Raw genomic sequence first — 21,696 nt, forward strand, 5'->3', positions numbered from 1 at the left:
CACCTCCAGGTGTAAAAGAGGTGATGGGACTTTTCCAAGGTCATACAGACAGGATGAGGAGAAGGAACAAAAGGCCTCCAAGACACGACCGTGTTGTGACACTAGAAGTTGGAGAGTTGCTGAGGACCATCTTCAGATCTTTGTCCTTTCTCTGCCTGCACAATAAAACTAATCAGTGGAGAGAGGGTTATATAACTCTGTGCAGAAAGTAAGCAAGGACTCTCATGCTGTGGATCACACGCTCTTGTCATAATTCCTAGTCCATTCCTGACCCTTTGGGATGTAGCCCTTTATCCTCTATATTCCTACCTTGGAACAGATGTTGGAATTCCTACCTAAGTTTGGATAGCTTAGCTTACCATGAAAGAACCTCCACTTTGTTAAAAAGCAGTAACAACATTATGAATACCTTATTAATTGAACGTGTATTATCTTTGTTTACAAGCCATGGCAAGTAAGCCTTCTCCCGGCTTTGGTTTCATCATTTCTAAGACAGAATAAGTAATAATATCCATCCCAAGGTGGTTAGGAGAAGCAAATGAGCTCATAATTTGTTTTTGAAAAGCATAGACAAGCAAATACATTGGAGTAGAAAGAAGGAGATTATTATTTTTAAAATTGAAAAGCAAATTCATATCAGGAATGGATATTGGGCAAACTGTATCACAAACAGGTATTTTTAAAGTATTAATAAGTGCACAATTACCTAATTTAAAGTATTATGTGTACAATTACCCAAGTTGAAATACATATTATTAATTATCCATGTAGAATTTTAGGTCTGTGTCAACAATTATATGCTGATAGCCCCTAAACAAAACCTAGCATTTCATTGATTTTATCAGTGTATTATATATTTAGAATAATAAAAGCTTGGAAATGCAACATATTGTTCAGTCAGTTTTCTAAAGCTTCAGGACTTTAGCAGCAAGAAAGAGAAAAACAGAGGGAGGAGTCCTACTTTTATGCATATATGTTCACTAACAGTAGGGATAAAACTTTTATAAATAACTTTTAAGCAAAGAAAACCAAACAAGCAATTTTATTTTATCAAAAAACATTGCCATTTTCTATACAATGTCCAGTGTTCTGCTAGGTATATTAAATTTCTTTTCTTTCTTTTTTTTTTTTCTTTTTTTTTTTTGTGATGGATTCTCACTCTGTTGCCCAGGCTGGAATACAGTAGCGCGATCTCGGCTCACTGCAACCTCCGCCTCCCTGGTTGAAGTGATTCTCCTGCCTCAGCCTCCAGAGTAGCTGGGATCATAGGCCTCCCACTGTGCCCGACCAGTTTTTGTATTTTTAGTAGAGATGGTGTTTCACTATCTTGGCCAGGCTGGTCTTGAACTCCTGACCTTGTGATCCACCTGCCTCGGCCTCCCTAAGTGCTGGAATTACAGGCATGAGCCACCACACCTGGCCAAATTTCTTACATTATTTCCTTGAATCTCCCCATTAACTCTGTAAGGCAGGTACCAATTGATCCATTTTTATAGAGGAGCAAGCTGAGGCTCAAAGAAATGAAGTAATTTGTCTGAAATACCCTATGTAGGAGTGGCAGAACAGTGTTTGAACTCAAATTCTTGTCACTACTTGTATTTATTAATACAGCCATGTGCTATACAATGTTTCAGTTAACAATGAATTGCGTATCCAGCAGTGGTCCCATAAGATGATAATACTGTATTTTTACTGTACCTTTTCTATGTTTAGATACACAACTATTTATAATTGTGTTATAATTGCCTACAGTATTCAGTACAGTAACATGCTATGCAGGTTTGTTGCCTGGGAGCAATAGGCCATACCCTATATCCTAGGAAGGTAGTAGGCTATACCATCTAGGTTTGCATAAGTATGTTCTATGATATTCACATGGTGATGAAATCACCTAAGGATGCATTTCTCAGAACAGATCCCCATTGTTAAGCAATGTATGACTGTAATTAGGATTGGCATCATGTCATTAAATAAAATCCACAAAACTATTGGAAAAGTCAAAAGGTGGGTCAGCCTTAGTTGGTGTGCTTGTGTTTTCAAACTGTATTTAAGGAAATAAAAATGGCTGTGGAACAGAGCACTTTGGGGCATGGTAGAGAATTCATTTTGTTGAAGTGGGATTTAGGCTTTTTCCTTTTCCTTTCCTTTCACGTTTGCCTTCTGAGCTGCCACTAAATTTTAGTGCTTTCTTTTAAGCATGGAGTATCTGTTTGCCAAAACAGGAAACTGAAATGGTTTCACATGCTTCATCGACTGTAAATTCCACTCTGGAAATCCCCACAGAAATTAAAACCATGATCACTGACCCCAAAATTTCCCAAACTTTGTAGATAGAGCTTTACATAGTCTGATTTCTAAAGGTGAGAAAACTGAATTCTGGAATCTTTTATAACTGCTTTAATCCTGGGTACTGTAAGAAATGGGTGGATAAACTGCCTTGAAATAATTTTTTTATGTTTATTTTAGCAACTTATGAAGTTGGAATTGAAGAACTCCAAAAGGTATTGTTTCTCCTTACCAACATTATAACTAAAAGTAAAATAAGCATGCAAGGTTGATTCTAAAGTAGTATCTTTTAGAGGGAAGAAATGTCTTTGTTTTCATTTTTCCTCCTATTTCTGAGGCTTTTCCAGACTCCAGCTTCTAAGAGTCTGCACTTTGAGCCCTGTTACTGTCAGAGACAAAAATGTGTGATAGGATGGGAGGAAATGGTCCCAATTCATCCATAGCCCTTTTCTGTGGCGGGCAGTGACAACTAGCTTTTAATAACTGTGACTTCCAGCGAGAAGAGTTCTATGGCACAATCCAGGTTTGCATATCCTGGCTTTCAGACCCCTTAGGGCATGCTTTCTGGGCTCCTACTAGATCATGGTGCCAGGTGCCACCTGGAGGCAGCATAGCAACCTGATTAGGGCACAAGCAGAATCACTGCTGGCCTCAATCCCAACTCCTGGCTATGTGATCTTGAATGTCCATTTCCTCACCTGCAAAATGGGGATAATAAAGCACTCACATCCGAGGTCCTTGTGAGAATGAAAATAAGATAAATGAAGGTAAACAGCTTATTAGTAAGTGCTTGAAACAGAGCATTTCACCTCTCTGAAACTTAGATGTGTCCTCTACAAAATGGTGTATTCTTGGCCAGGCATAGTGGCTCATGCCTATAAGCCTAGCACTTTGGGAGGCCAAGGCAGACAGATCACTTGAGTCCAGGAGTTCAAGACCAGCCTGGGCAACATGGTGAAACACTGTCCCTACAAAGAAAATACAAAAATTAGCCAGGAGTGGTGGTATATGCCTGTAGTCCCAGCTACTCGGGAGGCTGAGGCAGGAGGACCGCTTAAGGCCAGGAGGTGGAGGTTGCAGCGAGCCAATATTGTACCACTACACATTAGCCTGGGCAGTAGACAGACTGAGACCCTGTATCAAAAAAAGAAAGAAAGAAAGGAAGAAAGAGAAAGAAGGAAAGGAAGGAAGGAAGGAAGGAAGGAAGGAAGGAAGGAAAAAGAAAGAAAGAAAAAGAAAGAAAGAAGGAAGGAAAGAAAGAAAGAAAAAGAAAGATGGTGGGAGAGAGAGAAAGAAAGAAAGAAAGAAAGAAAGAAAGAAAGAAAGAAAGAAAGAAAAGAAAGAGAGAAAGAAAAAGAAAGAAAAGAAGGAAAGAAAAGGCGTATTTTCAACGAGGACAGGAAGCATATGTCTTGCGGTTACTGTATTTGCAATAGTAGATGCTCAATAAATAAAGGGACCAATACTTGTTTCACTGAATATCTGGGAGAAGTAAGGCAAACACAGTATGTAAGCACTGTGTAAGCTCATAGAAGTCCCTTACCTAGTGTTTTAATGGGATCAGTTAAGCTTCTACTCTTTTCTCACTGGGTACATTTAGTCTAGATCCTTCATCTCTCTGCTTCAGTTTTCTTATGCTTGCTGGTAAGGATTATTCATTTGTGGATACACTTTGTCACTAGAAAAATATGACTGATTATTATTTCTATTAATGGGAGTAGAAATAGCCTATTAAAATGCTTCATGTACCGGCCAGGCGTGGTGGCTCACGCTTGTAATCCCAGCACTTTGGGAGGCCGAGGCGGGCGGATCACGAGGTCAGGAGATCGAAACCACGGTGAAACCCCGTCTCTAGTAAAAATACAAAAAATTAGCCGGGCGTGGTGGCGGGCGCCTGTAGTCCCAGCTACTCAGAGAGGCTGAGGCAGGAGAATGGCGTGAACCCGGGAGGCGGAGCTTGCAGTGAGCCGAGATCGCGCCACTGCACTCCAGCCTAGGCGACAGAGCGAGACTCCGTCTCAAAAAAAAAAAAAAAATGCTTCATGTACCTGGCAACATCAACAAATAATAAACTATTCTATACAAATGAACTCGCCAAGTAAATGAATTTTATCCCATTTTATCCCAATTTTCTGTTTTAAGTAAAACATACAATTATTTTTAATTTTTAAATCTTTTAACTCTCATACACGTTTTGTGTTTATCTCTGTATTTTTAAGCTCAGCGAGTGGAATCTGATCTCTTCCTTTCTTAATGACTTGGAATATTCTTGACTATAAGGGACTGAGTCAACATAGTTTATGCTCTTCTTTTGAGATGCTCTTGAGCCTTTGCAGAAGAACTAGTTCCCTTCACACCAAACTACCACAAGTCAGTTTTCTGTATTCTTTTCCCTTTTTTTCTACTGTCATGATCTTTGTGTCTAGCAATGAGTTTTTCATGTGGTCAAACATGTACCAAGTCCCTCTGGTGTGATAGCACTTGTGCATAGACAGTAGCACTTAACCCTCATAGTTACCCTGTGAGCTGATATCACTGCTCCCATATTACAGATGACATTAAGGCTCAGAGAGGTTTAGTAACCTGTAAATCATGTAACAAAGATATAAAACAAGGTCTGTCTGACTTGTCATTCTACCAATGCTGCATCTAATTTGCTAGAATTATGTGTAAAATAAGAACCAATAGTCTCTGAATAATGGTCTGCAGGGCTGCCCTCAAAGGAGAGTATAATGAGCTATGATACCTGGATTTTGTGATGGCATTTTAGATGCTTAGATATTTTCTATTCTTTTCAGAGTTCTTAGACAGATTCCAAATAATGAATGGCACCAGATCTATAATCACCGAATAAATGAGGGGCTACATAGTGATCATTGGGACATAATTTTAATGGAGCCAAATATAGATCCTGCAAGATTGGAGCGGTGATCACAGGGCACATGATCAGCGAGTAAGGGAGAAATTCCAGCATTACTTGTGCACTTGTGAATACCAATTTGCCCACTAAAATATTGCATAAATCTCACAAATTCATATTTTCTCATAGGATTTAGAAGTTATTTACATTTCCGATGCATTTCTGGAAAGGTGTGCATACAACAATTTTTCTGAGTCACATCATACATTTCTTTGGGCATGCCCTGTAACTTCAGAAATGCTTGTTTTCATTTCTGATTGATCTTCAGCCCCACTGCAACAGTTCCTGGAACTTCCTGTGGCCAGTGTCTGCCTTTGCTCTCTATTGAGGCTTCATCCCCCTCACCTTTTGGTGTAGTCTCTAATGATCTGTAACCAAACAACAGAGCCTGATTCAGGTTGATTTATGAAAATAACGATTTCCCTCTTTACTTTCAGCCTTGGAAGAACGTTCCCTACCCAGAACCTAGGTGAATTTTATCTTCAAAAAGAAAAGCATCTGTCCAACCACTGACTTTCTGATGACTGAACTAGTTTTCCTCTATGGGCCAGCTATGTTTCCAAACTGAACTAGCCTGGTTCAGTTTCCCCGGCACCTTGCAAGTTACCTAGTACAGAGGAAGTGATCCATGATCCTGCCTTGCCTCCCCCTCTCATCTTGTTCTAGCCCATATTGCACTCAGCAAACATTTACTGAGTACCCAACGTGTGCCAGATATGTGCTCACCACTGGGGTTGTAGCAGTGATGGAGGCCTCGCTATTGCTTTCAGGATCTCCTGAATTAGTGGGAGAGTCACACAATCAAACAGGAAAATAATAATAACATGAATTCTAAAGAACTGGCAATTTCTGAAATGTACCATGCTGTTTGAAGTCTCTTTGCCTTTGCTCTTTTAAGTCATTGATTCACCCCAACTTAACAATCTGGCAAGCTTCTACTAATCTATCAAGCACCCCTCATGTATGAACCCTTCCTTCATTCCACTCCCTCAGAGAGAAGTGACCAATCCCTTGCCTGTGGTACCACTGTAAGGTCTGTTTGCACAGTATGTTTGCACAAATGCCACAGTATGTAGTTCGCTAACATGTGAATTCATCCTTCCCTCCCTACTCCCCTTCTTGTCTGGGAGCTCCTTGTATGTAGGGCCAATGTTTTAATTTAATGTTTTTGTTGTTCCTGGTACCTCTCACACTTCTTGGGTCCAGAGGAATGCCCTGGCACATAGTAGTGCTCTTACCTGCCTCTTCAGAGTCTGTATCTAGCCCTTCTCCCTGAAGTTATTCTAATCTATTTTTAAAAAGCATGGTTGATGAGCTCTGGAGAAGCAAATATCAAAATTTCCTGGTTGAGTCTAAAAACGTGCTGAATCATGGAGAAAACCTGCTTTAGCTGGATGGGCTACCTTCCTCTCTCTCCCTGAGTTCCTGCCTGTCCCTAAACTTATGACTCTCATAAATACCTTGTAGCACTAACGCAGTGCTGGGCACATGGTAAAGCACAGGTCAAATGATTAATTATTTAGTTCAACATTTATTGAGCTTTTACTCTTCAGACACTGCTAGATTCTGAGGTACAAAACGGAATATAATGTATCTTCTACCCTTGATCCAAGATGGGAGGGGAAGCCAGAGTAGTTGGGAGTGAGGGGTTACTTGGAGGGTAAAATGACCAAATAAATAGGAAATCACAATAAAATAGTATCACCGCTATGGAAGTTTAACAACACAGAAGTGAGGCTCGAAAACCAGCTATTCCTACCAGGGATTACACAGCATTAATGCTGGAGTTACACATGTGAATAAGATAGTCCTGCCTTGATTTTTAGTGGTTGACAAGGCAAAGTGGAGGGACTGGAGATAGATCCAGTGATAGATGTATTGTAAGACAATATGGAAGAACAAAGTGTTAGAAGAGTAGAGAAGGTATGACTGCTTGGGAGAATCAGGGAAGCATTCTCAGAGGTAAGATGATTTAGCTATATCATGAAGGGCATTATACTTACCAGCAGTATAAGATGTGGAAGGCATGTCTAAAGAAAAATAATAAAAAGGGAGAGTTGCTCAAATAGGATGGTGGGTTTGAGGAATTATGAGAGTCTAGACTCAAGCCAAAGTGGAGGTAAAAAGCAGCAGGAGATGAGTTTGGAAAGAAAGGTAGGAGCCAGATCACGATGAAACTTAAGTTTTATCCTACAGGCAATAGGGAGTTAGAAGATTTTAAGCGGGAATTGACACTGTGGCATTAATTGGAACAGGCAGAAACTCCAGGAAGCTATGTATATAATTGATCTGATCCTAGTCCCCTCATCTAAGATAAATGATTCATATTTGTTCAAATCTATTTTTCCCATTCATTTCATTTGGGATTGGACAGTACACTATCATTTAAACACTCTAAGCTTCATTTTTTTTCCTGGTATCTCTTCACATTTCAGTGCTAAACATGAAGATAAAAAAATGAAGGAAAAAGAGCCATGTGAATTGGAACCTAAAAACACAGAAAAGGAACCACATTCAAACCATGTTTTCAAGGTACCTATGTTCTACGGTTCCTGCAGTTTAGACATATAACAGATCAGTTCATGGGGGTGACTTTATACAGCCTGAGAGAGCTCTTCAGAAAGACAGTTAGAAAAGGCAATGGGCATTTGATATTGTATCAAGGAAATAAATGTAACAATGACACTAAGCTCCAGCCCCTAATTTTCCACTTTTTAGCCATGAAGCCGGCCTTAGAAGCAGGGCTGGGACTAGATTAAGTCCAACAAGAAACCCAGGGTGCAAACTATAAGGCAGTACCCACTCTCAGGTGCCATCTCTGCCCTTGAACTACCCTGGAGTGAGAGTTTCCTTAAACATTGTGCCCTAAGGCCCTGCTTAGAAGAGTGACTTGTCTCTGAGCTCGGTTACCTCATCTATAAAATGAAAATAAATGATTCCTACCCAATTACCATCCCCATTCCCATGCCAATTCTACCTTGTTTGTGGTGATAAAATAATGTGCAAGAAAGTGTTTCATAAGCCATAAGCTACCATAAAAATGAAATGTATTCTTGTTGCTTTCATTAATATTAAATATGGGGAATGTGTATATATCCATACCCAACTGACCCCATCTCCTTCAAAGCAGTTGGGTGGCAGGAGGCTTAAACAATAGATACCACCAGGGCTATTGCCAGTGCTCACATTAGATACATGTTTGAGATGTGCCTATCTTTTAATATGCAGTTGTCCCAGTGCCATCTGCAGAGGTAAGGTAAATCAAACAGCATGTTGGCTGTATGAGCCTGAACTGGCATGTAGGTCCAGAGGCTGGGCTGGACCATGTTGGGTGTTCAGAGAGCATCAGAAAGCAGCATAATTCAAAGGGTGGGGTAAGTTGCTAATTAAGAAAGACAAGGTCCAGAGCCAGGGGAGCAGCACTGGGTGTGAAAGCCAAGCCATCAATGGCTGTCAAGTTAGAGATCAGGAAAGGTTTGATCAGGAGCATATGAGACGGCAGGAGAGATACATGACTAAGGATATTAGCCAAGAAAAATCGCAAGCTCTGCTCTTTTTCAATGCTGGCTATGTGGCGTAAGCCAGATATGGGCTCAAACTACTAACAAAGGGTCACTTCCTTCTTTTATGGAGTGAGTTTGGGTTCCAGAAATTGTTAAATGTTATTTAGAATATGTTAGGTGAATGAGGGGCTGCCTTCATTATGGGACTACATTGAAGGATGGTGGTCACTATATTTCTGCAAAATATTGACTTCATTACTTTCTTGTCACTTTTCCCCATTTATACATTTAATTCTTGGTACTATGACCTAAAAGAATGCCCCTCCTCTTATTCTTCTGACAGTTTCCCTAAGATCCCACCCAAAACTCAGTATAATCCACTCCTTATATCTATTAATTACATTAGCTTTTTCCAAGTACTTTCAAATGTATTATCATAGTCAATCCTCAAGTCTACTCTGTTGTAGTCAGAAGGACAATAACCTTTCTCTCATTGGACAATTATAAAACACTTAGATGGCCAAAAATACTCTAATTTTCTCTCTCTCCAGGGTCTCTTCCTGTCAGTCTATCCAGAACATTTTGAAATGTAAATGTGATCAGGGTTTTCCCCGGCCTGACTCCTAATGGTTAAGAAATAAAGCCCAAACTCTTTGCTTTGCATGCAAGACCCTTCATAACTCAGCCCCATTCTCATTTACCTTTTCAACCTCATCGCCAGGCTGTCTTCCCTTATCTTTTTCCTTCAACTCTTACCTTATCAGCAGCCTCCTTGCTACCCTTATAAGGACATGAACACTTCCCCAAATCCCCTGTGCCTTTTTTGTGTGCTGATTTATCTGCCAGATACTCCTTTATCCATTCTGTCAATCTCCTACTGACATTTGGAAAATACAATTTAATAAAATCTGCTTTTCGAGGTCTTCTCTAACCCATCTCCCAGCCAAGAGAACCAACCTCCTCATCCTCTCTGTTTCCATGACAGTGAGCAATACTGCTGTAAATAACACTCATCACATTATACCCTAATTAATCATTTGCATGCATTATCTCCAAGACCAATGTGTTAAGAAACTCTGTCTCTACTTCTAGAGCTTAGCATGTTGTCTTGCCTTCTGTAAGTGCCTGACAAATGCTAGAGAAAGGGAGTGAAGAAAGAAGTGAGAAGGAACAGAAGAATGGTGGGTGGGAAGACAAAATGTAGGCAAAAAGAAGGAAATGAAAATGAATACATAGCATCCCTTAGAACAAGGTTCTGGGGTCAAGTCCTGCCTAGGTAGATTACTAACTGTGGAACCAGTGACCAGTTACTCAACCTCTCTAAACTCTTTATCAAGAGAACTGATGATACTTTTCTCGTGAGGTATCATGATGATTAAGTTATATGGAATATAAAAAGCCTGCTCTGTAGTCAGTACACCCTATATCCTGACTGCTTCCTGTGAGCTGCCTCTGTGCCAGGCATTCATTGAACATTCAGAGGTAATGAAGGATATAGCATGCACCTTCAGGAAACTTAGAGTCTAGTTCGATATTATTCAATGTTAAATAAATGATAAATAATTGTTATCCATGAGGAATGAATGAAAAACTGTACAAGTAAGCAAGGAACTGATTACGTAAGTCAGAGCCCCACAGTACTCTCCCTTTTGCATATGTTTAGGTAGATGCCTGTGAAGGGACACCTGAAAAAATTGAGATGACCAACGTCCACACAGGTAGAAGGAACATGTTGGCTGGAAAGCAAGAGGCCATGATTGACGTCATCCAGACAAATCCCTGCCCTGAGGGCCCAAAGCTGGCCAGGCACTCCCAAGGCCACTGTAAGTTGCATTTCTTTCTGATCCTCTTCATCATTACAATTTGTTTTATAGCTGAGCATGGCCAAAATTTTAATTTATTTTACCAATATTTATTGAACATCTATTATGTGCCAAGCAACTTGCCCTAGTGAGGAAGCTGTGCAGTAGTGGAAAAAAACACTGAATTGAAAAGCAGAAGTCTTGAGTTCAAACCTAAGCTCTAATACTTAGTAAGCTGTGTGGTAAGTGACCTCATATTCCTGCAGCTCAATTTCTTCATTTATAAAAAGAGATCATCATAATATGGACCTCACAGGGCTTTTATGAGGACCAAATCTGACAGTATATCATATGACAGGTACTCAGCAAATGTTTGTTCTTTTATATATATATATATATATATGCTAGCTCCTGTTGTCTAGGCTCACATCATCATTGACATGTACTGGTGACACACTATGGTATCATTTGTTGACTTTATTCGGGTTGCATTTTACCTGCATGTTAGTCAGGACCCTTGATTGCAAGCAACAGTAATCAAACCATACTATGTTAAACACAAAAACAAAAGGAGGTTCACCTAGCAGAAAGTCTAGTCATGGTTGGATCCAGGGACACAAACAATATCATAGTGACTTGGTATCACTTTTTCCACTCCTGATTTTGCTACTCTTTCAGTTGACACTTCAATAACAACAGAACGACCACAGTAATAGGATCTGGAATAAAGCATTTCTATACTAACCCTGTGATTTTGGGAAATGTATTTAATTTCATGTGCAAGTGGTGATACTACTACTAATTTCCTAAGGCTATTTGTCAATGCATATAAAGTTTCTGGATCATATGTTAAGTAACTATTAGTCTTTTTCATTTATTTTTATTTTGAAAAATTATACCATGCCTTACATTACAATTCATGATTTATGTGTTATCTCCCATGACACACTGTGGGCACCTTGAAATCATAGACCATTTGGTATTTTTTTCTGTATCTCTGTAACCTGGCACAGTATCAAGCAAACAGGAGAAACCCAATTTAATTTTGTAGAATGAAAGGATAAATCAAACTTCAGTGTCTAAAAATATGGTGGACTAGGCAATATGAGTGACTCTCTTGACTAAAACAAAGTGGAGAATAAATTTTTTAAAACGTTCATAAAAGTATCACAGAACTGATTTATAAAGAAAAGCACCCACAGGCCTGCAGTAACCAGGAAACCTGGGAGGTACATGCCAAAGCTAACTTTTGCCTGGATGATTTTTACTGAGATCCAAATCCCTATTTAGTTTTATCCCAGATTTCAAATAATTCCCTCAAAATACTCTTTAAATATTAACAATTGATAGTCAAAAATAACCTAACACAAGGAAACAACTCACAGTGAGGGAAAACCAGTGGAACAGATAGCAGAACCAACCTACAAGATATTGCAGATATTAGAATTATCAGGTATAACACATAAGATGTTTAATATGTTTTTAAAATAGGGAATAATATGAATAGAGAATAACCATATTTTAAAAATATTTGAAAAGGAAAAAATAACAATTGATAAATTGATAAAATGCAATGATTGCATTTTATATCACATTACCTAGAGTTGAAGAGAAAATTAGTGAACAAAAAGATAAATCTAAAGAAATTATCCAAAATTCATTCTATAGGGGAAAATGATTTAAAAAAGAGTAAAAGACAGGATAAAAGTCATGGAAGATAAAGTGAAAAGTCTTAAAATTGCAATAAAAACAGAAAAATCATCAGAATTCCATAAAAGGATACTGGAAAAATGAGGAAGAGGAAATAACAGATAAAACAAATATTATCTGAGAATTTTCCAAAATTGTTGAGAGAGATAAATTTGCAGAGCCAGGAACCCTAAAGTTCTCAAGCAGGATAAAGAACAGAAATCTATGCCTAGCCATGCAAAATGAAGAACATTAAAGAATAAGAGAATATCTTAAAAGACCTTAAAAACAGACCAAGGGGAAAAACCAATCACCTACAAAAAGAAAAAAAAAACACAACTGAGTTCTGACTGTTGAGTTCTCAAGAGTGTGTAACAAGAATACAGTTTTGCTGAAAGAGATTAAATGTCTACCTGAAATTTTATGTCTCATAAAAATGTCTTTCACAAATGAAAGAAAAATAAGATGTTGTCAGACAAATAAAAACTGGGACATTTTATTGTCCAGATAAAATGCACTGAAGGAAATTCTAAAGCATGTACTTCAGGCAGAAGGAAAATAATCACAGATAGAAAGTTGTGGATGCAAGAAAAAAGTTAAGCAAAAGCATTAATTCAACAAAATAATGTCAAATTGAGGAAGGATGAAAATATTATAAAATATTGAACATTCATAGTGCTTATATTGAGAAGGTGATTAAAGTGTCCTAAGGTTGGTAATTGTTTGGGAAGAGAGTAATGGTATTAATTTGCTTTAGCCTTGAAAGAATTAGAAGAGCTAGGATACATTCATTAAAATATACCGTTAAAAGAGTGAGAAGGTAACATCACACATGTACAACCATCTGATCTTTGACAAACCTGACAAAAACAAGCAATGAGGAAAGGATTTCCTGTTTAATAAATGGTGCTGGGAAAACTGGCTAGCCATATGCAGAAAACAGAAACTGGACCCCTTCCTTACACCTTACATAAAAATTAACTCAAGAGGGATTAAAGACTTAAATGTAAAACTTAAAACCATAAAAACCCAAGAAGAAAACCTAGGCAATACCATTCAGGACATAGGCACGGGCAAAGACTTCATGACTAAAACACCAAAAGCAATTGCAATAACAGCCAAAATTGACCAATGAGATCTAATTAAACTAAAGAGCTTCTGCACAGCAAAAGCAACTATCATCAGAGTGAACAGGCAACCTTCAGAATGAGAGGGAATTTTTGGAATCTATCCATCTGACAAAGGTCTAATATCTAGAATCTAGAAGGAACTTAAACAAATTTACAAGAATAAAATAACCCCATCAAAAAGTGGGCAAAGGATATGAACAGACACTTCTCAAAAGAAGACATTTATGTAGCCAACAAACATATGAAAAAAAGCTCATCATCACTGGTCATTAGAGAAATCCAAATCAAAACCACAGTGAGATACCATCTCACACCAGTTAGAATGACAGTTATCAAAAAGTCAGGAAACAACAGATGCTGGTGAGGCTGTGGAGAAATAGGAACACTTTTACACTGTTGGTCAGAGTGTAAATTAGTTCAACCATTGTGGAAGACAGTGTGATGATTCTTCAAGGATCTAGAACAAGAAATACCATTTGACCCAGCAATCCCATTACTGGGTATATACCCAAAGGATTATAAATAATTCTACTATAAAGATAAATGCACACAAATGTTTATTGCAGCACTATTTACAATAGCAAAGACTTGGAAACAACCCATCAATGATAGACTGGATAAAGAAAATGTGGCACATATATACCATGGAATACTATGCAGCCATAAAAAAGAATGAGTTCATGTCCTTTGCAAGGACATGGATGAAGCTGGAAGCCATCATTCTCAGCAAACTAATATAGGAACAGAAAACCAAACACCACACATTCTCACTCATAAGTGGGAGTTGAACAATGAGGAACGCAAGTACACAGGGAAGGGAACATCACATACTGGGGCCTGTCAGGGGTGGGAGGCAAGGGGACAGAGAGCATTAGGACAAATACTTAGTGCAGGCAGGGCTTAAAACCTAGATGACGAGTTGATTCGTGCAGCAAACCACCATGGCACAACAAACCTGTACATTCTGCACGTGTATCGCAGAACTTAAAGTAAAAAAAAAAACAAAAAAAAGTTAAAAGAGAGTGAGAAGGTAAGTCACTGCGTAGGAGAAGATATTTCCGTTATTTACATATACCGTTTATATATCAAATATATACATATTTGATAAATGACTCATACTTGGAATATGCATCTATGAATGCTTGGTATTCAGAAAATATAAACTAGAAATCAATTTTTTATAAAAGAAATACAGTAAAATTAGAAAAATATTGAACAGGCCCTTCCCCAAAGAGACTATCCAAAAGGCAAATACACTATGAAAATTCAATTCTGCTACCAAATTGGCTACAATAAAAAAGACTAAAAATATCAAGTGTTAGTAAAGATATGGAGCAACTAAAACTCTCATTCTCTGTGGAGATTGTAAGCTGGGACAACCATTTTGGAAAACTGTTTGGCAGTACTAAGGTTAAACATATGCATATCATATGACCTAGCAATTCAGTACTTATGTATATATCCCAATATAAGTTCACAGTTTAATGCACCAAAACACACATACAAAATGTTTATAGCAAAACTTTTTGTAATAGCCCTAAATTGGAAACTGTCCAAATGCCCATAAAAAGTAGAATGAATAAATGGTAACCTATTCACACAATAGAATAAAATCATCAGAATCAGCAAAAAAACTATTTGCAGCAATATCGACGAATCTCACAAACATAATATTGAAGGAAAGTAGGTGACACCATAGAGTGCATACTAAATTATTCCATTATTAAAACATTCAAAAATAAGTACTGCTAGTATTAGAAGTCAGGACAGTGGTCAGTCTTGTGGGTAACTATTAAAAGATAACAAATGAAAGAAAACAAATAGAAAAGAAAACAGAATGGCAGAAAGAGAAGAAACTTTCGTCAGATGAAGATAAGAAAAAAATGGAATGGAACAAATAAAAATATGTACTAAGATAGTAGATACAAATTTTTAAATATCAGTAAACACTATAAATATAATACACTAAATTCACTAGTGAGAAGACACATGCATTCAAATCATTCAAAATTCAAATATATTAAGTGCTTTTTATGTGCCCAGCACTGTTCTAGGAAATGGGGGTGTATAGCAGTAAACAGGCAAAAATTCCTTTTCTCATGGAGGTTACTTTTGGATCAGAGGAGATGGACAATAAATAATAAAAGATCTATATTGAATGGTATTAATAGTAAATATTGTGAAAAAATAAAGCAAGCTAAGAGAATTAAGGAAGCAGGTGGAAGTGATAGAGGTTGCCATTTTAAAGTGCTCATAGATGACTTCAAAGACCTTAAGTAGTTGAAGACAGCCATATGTGTATCTAGGATATGAATGACCTAGGAAGAGAAGAAAAAAGTGCAAATCCCTGAGGGAGAAATTGGCCAGATATGTTGAAGGAACTGCAAGGAGGCCAGTGTGGCTAGAACACAGTAACTGAGGAAGAGTATAGTAGGAGATGGGGTCACAGAAATAACAAGGGACTTCTGTAGATCATTGCAAGAACTTTAGCATTTACCATAAATGAGATTTTTAAAACCACTGAAAGCTTTTGAAACTACAAGAAAGGCATGACCTGATTTGCATTTTAAAAAATCATCTGGCTTCTGTCTTGAAAATAAAATGTGAGATAAATCAGGGAGACCAGTTAGGAGGTTATTGCAATAATTTAGGTGAGAAATGATGGTAGCTTGGAGGAGGATACTATGGTAGAATTGCTGAGATGTGTTTGAAATCGGAATATAATTTGAAACTATAGTGGACAGATGGCTTTGGATTGGAAGTGAGAAATGAGAGAGAAATGAATCAAGGATGTCTCCAAGGTTTTGGGCCTCAGCAACATAAAGGATGGAATTGCCCCTTTTATGAGATTGAATAAACTTCAGGAAGAGCAAACTTGCAGAGAGAAATTATGAGTTTGGTTTGGAATGTAGTATGTTTAGACAACCAAAAGGAAATGGTGTGAAGGCTGATAAAGTATCTGGAATTCATGAGAGATGTCTAAATTGGAGATGTAAATTTGAAAGTCGTCAGTGTTTTTAAAATGAAGCCATAAACTTTTGCATTTGCTTCAGCCAAAAGGAAGGATGGAGGAAGGAAATAAATGCTGCAGACTAAGAAGCAACTGTGTGTTCAGCATCTTTATTTTATATTGGAGAAATTTACTGATAACTCCTTGAGAAAAAGCAGGACCTTATGTCTCGGAGAGCTGACATTCATTGAGATGGTTAGGGGCCTACACGCTCACTGACTTCTTGTCAGAGGATAAAATCTTATTGCTTGGTTCATTTAATTAATAGATACCAGTTAATGTGCTTGTTGTTTATTTCTCAAGTATATTACTTTCTATTTCTGATTAATAGTTCATATCTGAATATGGCTATGAATTACTCATACCCTAAATATTAACCTATGCCAACAGATAAAGAGGTGGCAGTTTTATGGTTATGACAAGTTTACAACTCTGTGAAGTAAGCCAGCATCTACTTGTGCGAACAATCCCTATAGATTTGTTAACCTGGCACACTATCTTCTGGCTAACTCCAGAATGAATTAATGAATAATATATATTTATATGTGCTCAATCAACTTGTCTGAGAAATTTTGCTTTAAGAAATGCCGTTTAAGACTGGATAAGATCATCTAGATGTAGAGAGATAAGCCCCAGGGATGTACCCTGGTGGACTTCAAAGTTTGAGGTCGGGGATTAAAGGAAGAACCATCAAAGAAGGGAGTTACTAGTTTACTAGGTAACCAGCACCCTTCATAAGTATGTATTTAATCCTTGCCAAAACCACATGATTCGGTGTTAGCATCATTATCCTCAACTTCACAGAGTCATAACTGAGGCTCTGCAAAGTGAGGTGGCTTGCCCAAGGATCATACATACCAAGATTGTAATCCAGTTTTAGCCCATTTAATCTGCCGTTTCTTATGCTTGCCTCCATTTCCAGTGATGTGTGTGAATGACTTTATGACGGCAGTTGATGAGATGTTTTTCAGGGGAGTTTTCTGGTTTCCTTTCAGGTGGGTATCTGGAGGTTTTGGAGTCGACTAAAGAAACTCCAGACCTAGGGGCCTCTAAGACAAGTTCCATCTCGGAGGAGATATATGATGATGTCGAGTACTCCAGGAAAGAGGTGTAAGTAACATTCCAGTCTTTCAGCAAGATGAATGTGATGAGACTTTAAATGTACAAAAATGGTCATTGTTATTTTCTCCCATAGACCGAAGCTGAACTACTCTAGCTCATTTGCCTCAAATAGTGGTAAGTATAGGAAGACATTTCTGAAGCTGCCAGTAGGAATTGCAGAATGCTTCTATGGCTGATTAGTGATAAGATGTCTTTTAATTATTCATATTTTAATAATACCAATTTGTGGGAAGCTAAGAGAAGCAATACCGAGGTATATGCTAACAGCAATACCAAGGTATGTGCTAATAAATGCATTTAGAATCAGGAACGTGAAGATGCTGGTAAGAGCATTCTTATGGTAAAAGTGAATTTACTTCCTTCCTGATCTTTTCACAATGTACGTCTGATTATAGGACTGTTTTTACTTAAAACACTTTCTTTTTAAGATTGGCTTCTGACATGATCTAGAGTCCTTGACTAACCTACCCCTACAGACCTCTGGAGCCTCATCTCACACTATACTCAGTCTTCATCTTTGAGACCCAGTTATGCTGACCTTCTTTTAGCTTCTATAATTTGCCAAGCTCCCACAGCAGGATATTTTCATATGCTTCTCCCTCCCTTTCCGGAATGCTCTTTCCTCCCCTGGGTCCCTTTGTTTCACTGACTCTTCTAATATCAGCTCAATCATTATTTCCACAGGGAATATTCTCCTTGGTGTACAATCTCATAGTGCCATGGACTTCTTTTTCATAGTACTTGTCACAGTTGTAATTTTATACTTATGACTTTTTAATTAATGTCTCCCCTCCTAGATTATTACCTTCTTTATACATACCATTTTCTCCAGCCCCTAGCATAATACCAAGTACATGTTAGATATTCAAAAAAATCTGCTGAATGAAGGAATTCATGAATGAAATAGTAATTGGGAGGCATTGGTCAAAGGATACAAAATTTCAATTAGGAGAAGTACCTTCAGGAGGTTTATAGTACAACATAGGATTATAGTTAATAACAAAGTATTATATACTTGAAAATTGCTGAGAGTAGATTTTAAAATTCTCACCACAAAAAAGTATGTGAGGTAATGAATATGTTAACTGGCTTGACTTAGTCATTCCACTATGTATACAATTATCAAAACATGTTATACATCATAAGTATATATAATTATTATTTGTCAATTTTGAAATAAATTTTAGAAAAGGCAATGGAGTGGAGAGAATCAAATGTTACTCTAATTGATCTTCTTAGAATCTCAGAAGTTTAGAGGGAAAAACAACCTTAAATATCATTAAACCCAGTACACTCATTTTAAAAAGAAAATTGAAACAGAGAAGTGACTCCTCTAAGATCATTGTGTGTTAAAGTTGAGTTTTGAACCTAAAAATCCTGACCCTTATATTCAAAGTTCTTTCCATTAGACTCTGTTTCAGGATTGAATTAAAGTATATCTGTGTATGTTAAGCTTATGTGTTGGGCTAGGCCAAAGCCATGCTGTGAAGGGAGAGATTATTCAAGATCTATCTCATTTTTCATGGTTTCCCCAGCATTCAGCGCAATGCCTGATGCTTAGTAAATTCTGATTGTTATGTATTAAATACAGGAAGGAGGGAGGGTGGAAGGAAGGAATCTATTGAAGAACCAACTTTCTTTGACTAAATCAGTTCAAACTTGGAATCAGGTGGAAATGAGTCTTAATTTTCATTTATACTTACTTTTACAGAGGTTTAAGTATTTTTACCATATGCTTTTAAAAACGTGGGTGAGTTTCAGTAAAAACTATTTAACAAAAGAAAGATCAAAGTACCTAGCAACTGGTAAGTATCTAATAATTTTTGTTAAATATGAATCTGAACTATTGCTATTATAATGAACATAAGTAGGGTTTTTTTTAATTTCAGAAGAAAATAGAGAAGAAATGTATGAAGATGTCTATAAAACAAAGAACAACTACCCAAAGATAGAGTGAGTTTCTCTCTTTCTTGGCTTTGTAGGCTAATGGTACTTCCTGTTAGTCTAGTAAAGCCAGCATTTAAGTGAGGACCCACCCCCCACCCACCCCACTGCCACCTCTGACTCCCATCATCTTTTAGAAAAGATTCACACTGAGAGTTATAATAACCTATTGTAATATTACAATTATGATCAATAGGATACTTGTAATTGTGTACAATCATATACTATATATATTAAATCACATTGTTCTCACTTTTGAGAAATACCCATTTCCCAGAGTAAATGATTTTGATATTGGGTTAGGAAATAATAAAAGAGATGTAAATATTAATAAAACTTGCTTCAATTCTATAGCTGTTTTTTTTTGTTTTTTTGTTTTTCTTTTTTTTATTATTATACTTTAGGTTTTAGGGTACATGTGCACAATGTGCAGGTTTGTTACATATGTATCCATGTGCCATGTTGTTTTGCTGCACCCATTAACTCGTCATTTAGCATTAGGTATATCTCCTAATGCTGTCCCTCCCCCCTCCTCCCACCCCACAACAGTTCCTGGAGTGTGATGTTCCCCTTCCTGTGTCCATGAGTTCTCATTGTTCAATTCCCACCTATGAGTGAGAACATGCGGTGTTTGGTTTTTTGTCCTTGCGATAGTTTACTGAGAATGATGTTTTCCAGTTTCATCCATGTCCCTACAAAGGACATGAACTCATCATTTTTTATGGCTGCATAGTATTCCATGGTGTATTAAGAAATGTGCCACATTTTCTTAATCCAGTCTATCGTTGTTGGACATTTGAGTTGGTTACAAGTCTTTGCTATTGTGAATAGCGCCGCAATAAACATACGTGTGCATGTGTCTTTATAGCAGCATGATTTATAGTCCTTTGGGTATATACCCAGTAATGGGATGGCTGGGTCAAATGGTATTTCTAGTTCTAGATCCCTGAGGAATTGCCACACTGACTTCCACAGTGGTTGAACTAGTTTACAGTCCCACCAACAGTGTAAAAGTGTTCCTATTTCTCCACATCCTCTCCAGCACCTGTCGTTTCCTGACTTTTTAATGATGGCCATTCTAACTGGTGTGAGATGGTATCTCACTGTGGTTTTGATTTGCATTTCTCTGATGGCCAGTGATGATGAGCATTTTTTCATGTGTTTTTTGGCTGCATAAATGTCTTCTTTTGAGAAGTGTCTGTTCATGTCCTTCGCCCACTTTTTGATGGGGTTGTTTGTTTTTTTCTTGTAAATTTGTTTGAGTTCATTGTAGATTCTGGATATTAGCCCTTTGTCAGATGAGTAGGTTGCAAAAATTTTCTCCCATTCTGTAGGCTGCCTGTTCACGCTGATGGTAGTTTCTTTTGCTGTGCAGAAGCTCTTTAATTAGATCCCATTTGTCAATTTTGGCTTTTGTTGCCATTGCTTTTGGTGTTTTAGACATGAAGTCCTTGTTTTTCCAGGAACAAATCAATGGTTATGACTTGCCTGTGTCTCTGTAAGTTAGCAAGGCTATCTCTGGGATTTGGGCTTAATATAACATGTAGTGATTCAGTGTTATCAAGAATAAAATTTGTTCAGATGGGTATTATTTGACAAGTTTAGTTATTAAGGACATGTTGTGGAAAAGAAAGCAGCAATGGTCAAAAGCAAGGAGTTTAAGGGTTCAAGGGGAAAAAGGAGGCCCTGAACTGGGCATGCTGGTTGGCATGATGTGGGTATATCATTCCCTCACTCTACCCCCTAAAGGCCCCAAAAGGATATTTGACAGAATTGTAATCATCAGCTGGGTAATCAATGTACCATCATTGCTATATTATTCAGTAAATTAAAAATCAATGATAAGAATTTCAAGAGCCAGGATTTTCTATAACGTATTTCTAGTACAGTTTGTAAAGTACATTTCCCTGAGTTATCTTTTCCTCTAAAGGGAAGACTGCTTCACAAATAGAAATCTGCAAAATAGAGACTACTTGCGGTAATTTATCTTGAAATATAATTACTCCCTTCATAGTTGACTGGTGTGTGCTACTTCATATCACATCTAAACAAAGAAAAGCATAGAATTCAATAAGGCATCTTCTTGCTCTTTCTTGAGTGGGATGTGTTTTGGACATGAAACCAAAGCCTCTGGTTCATTGTTTTTTTTATAGACTCAGGGGTACATGTGCAGGTTTGATACATAGATATATTGCCTAATGATGAGGTATGGTCTTCTAGTCTACCCATTACCCAAATAGTGAACATTTACCCAACAGGGAACTTTCCAACCCTCATTCTTCCTCCCACC

The 21,696-nt window shown here is 37.6% G+C and overlaps 1 protein-coding gene across 1 annotated transcript in view; it reads left to right on the forward strand.

The window, feature by feature from the left end:
- FYB2 (FYN binding protein 2) overlaps positions 1-21,696 on the forward strand; it is a 98,677-nt gene that overhangs the window by 59,818 nt on the left and 17,163 nt on the right. Inside the window, exons 6-12 of the mRNA XM_055234614.2 lie at positions 2,467-2,501; positions 5,644-5,675; positions 7,642-7,738; positions 10,373-10,532; positions 17,336-17,450; positions 17,536-17,576; positions 19,352-19,415. Of these exons, the coding sequence (XP_055090589.1) occupies positions 2,467-2,501; positions 5,644-5,675; positions 7,642-7,738; positions 10,373-10,532; positions 17,336-17,450; positions 17,536-17,576; positions 19,352-19,415 (544 nt within the window). The remainder of the gene's footprint in view (positions 1-2,466; positions 2,502-5,643; positions 5,676-7,641; positions 7,739-10,372; positions 10,533-17,335; positions 17,451-17,535; positions 17,577-19,351; positions 19,416-21,696) is intronic.

Source organism: Symphalangus syndactylus, chromosome 19, assembly GCF_028878055.3.
Source record: "Symphalangus syndactylus isolate Jambi chromosome 19, NHGRI_mSymSyn1-v2.1_pri, whole genome shotgun sequence".
Lineage (NCBI taxonomy): Eukaryota > Metazoa > Chordata > Mammalia > Primates > Hylobatidae > Symphalangus > Symphalangus syndactylus.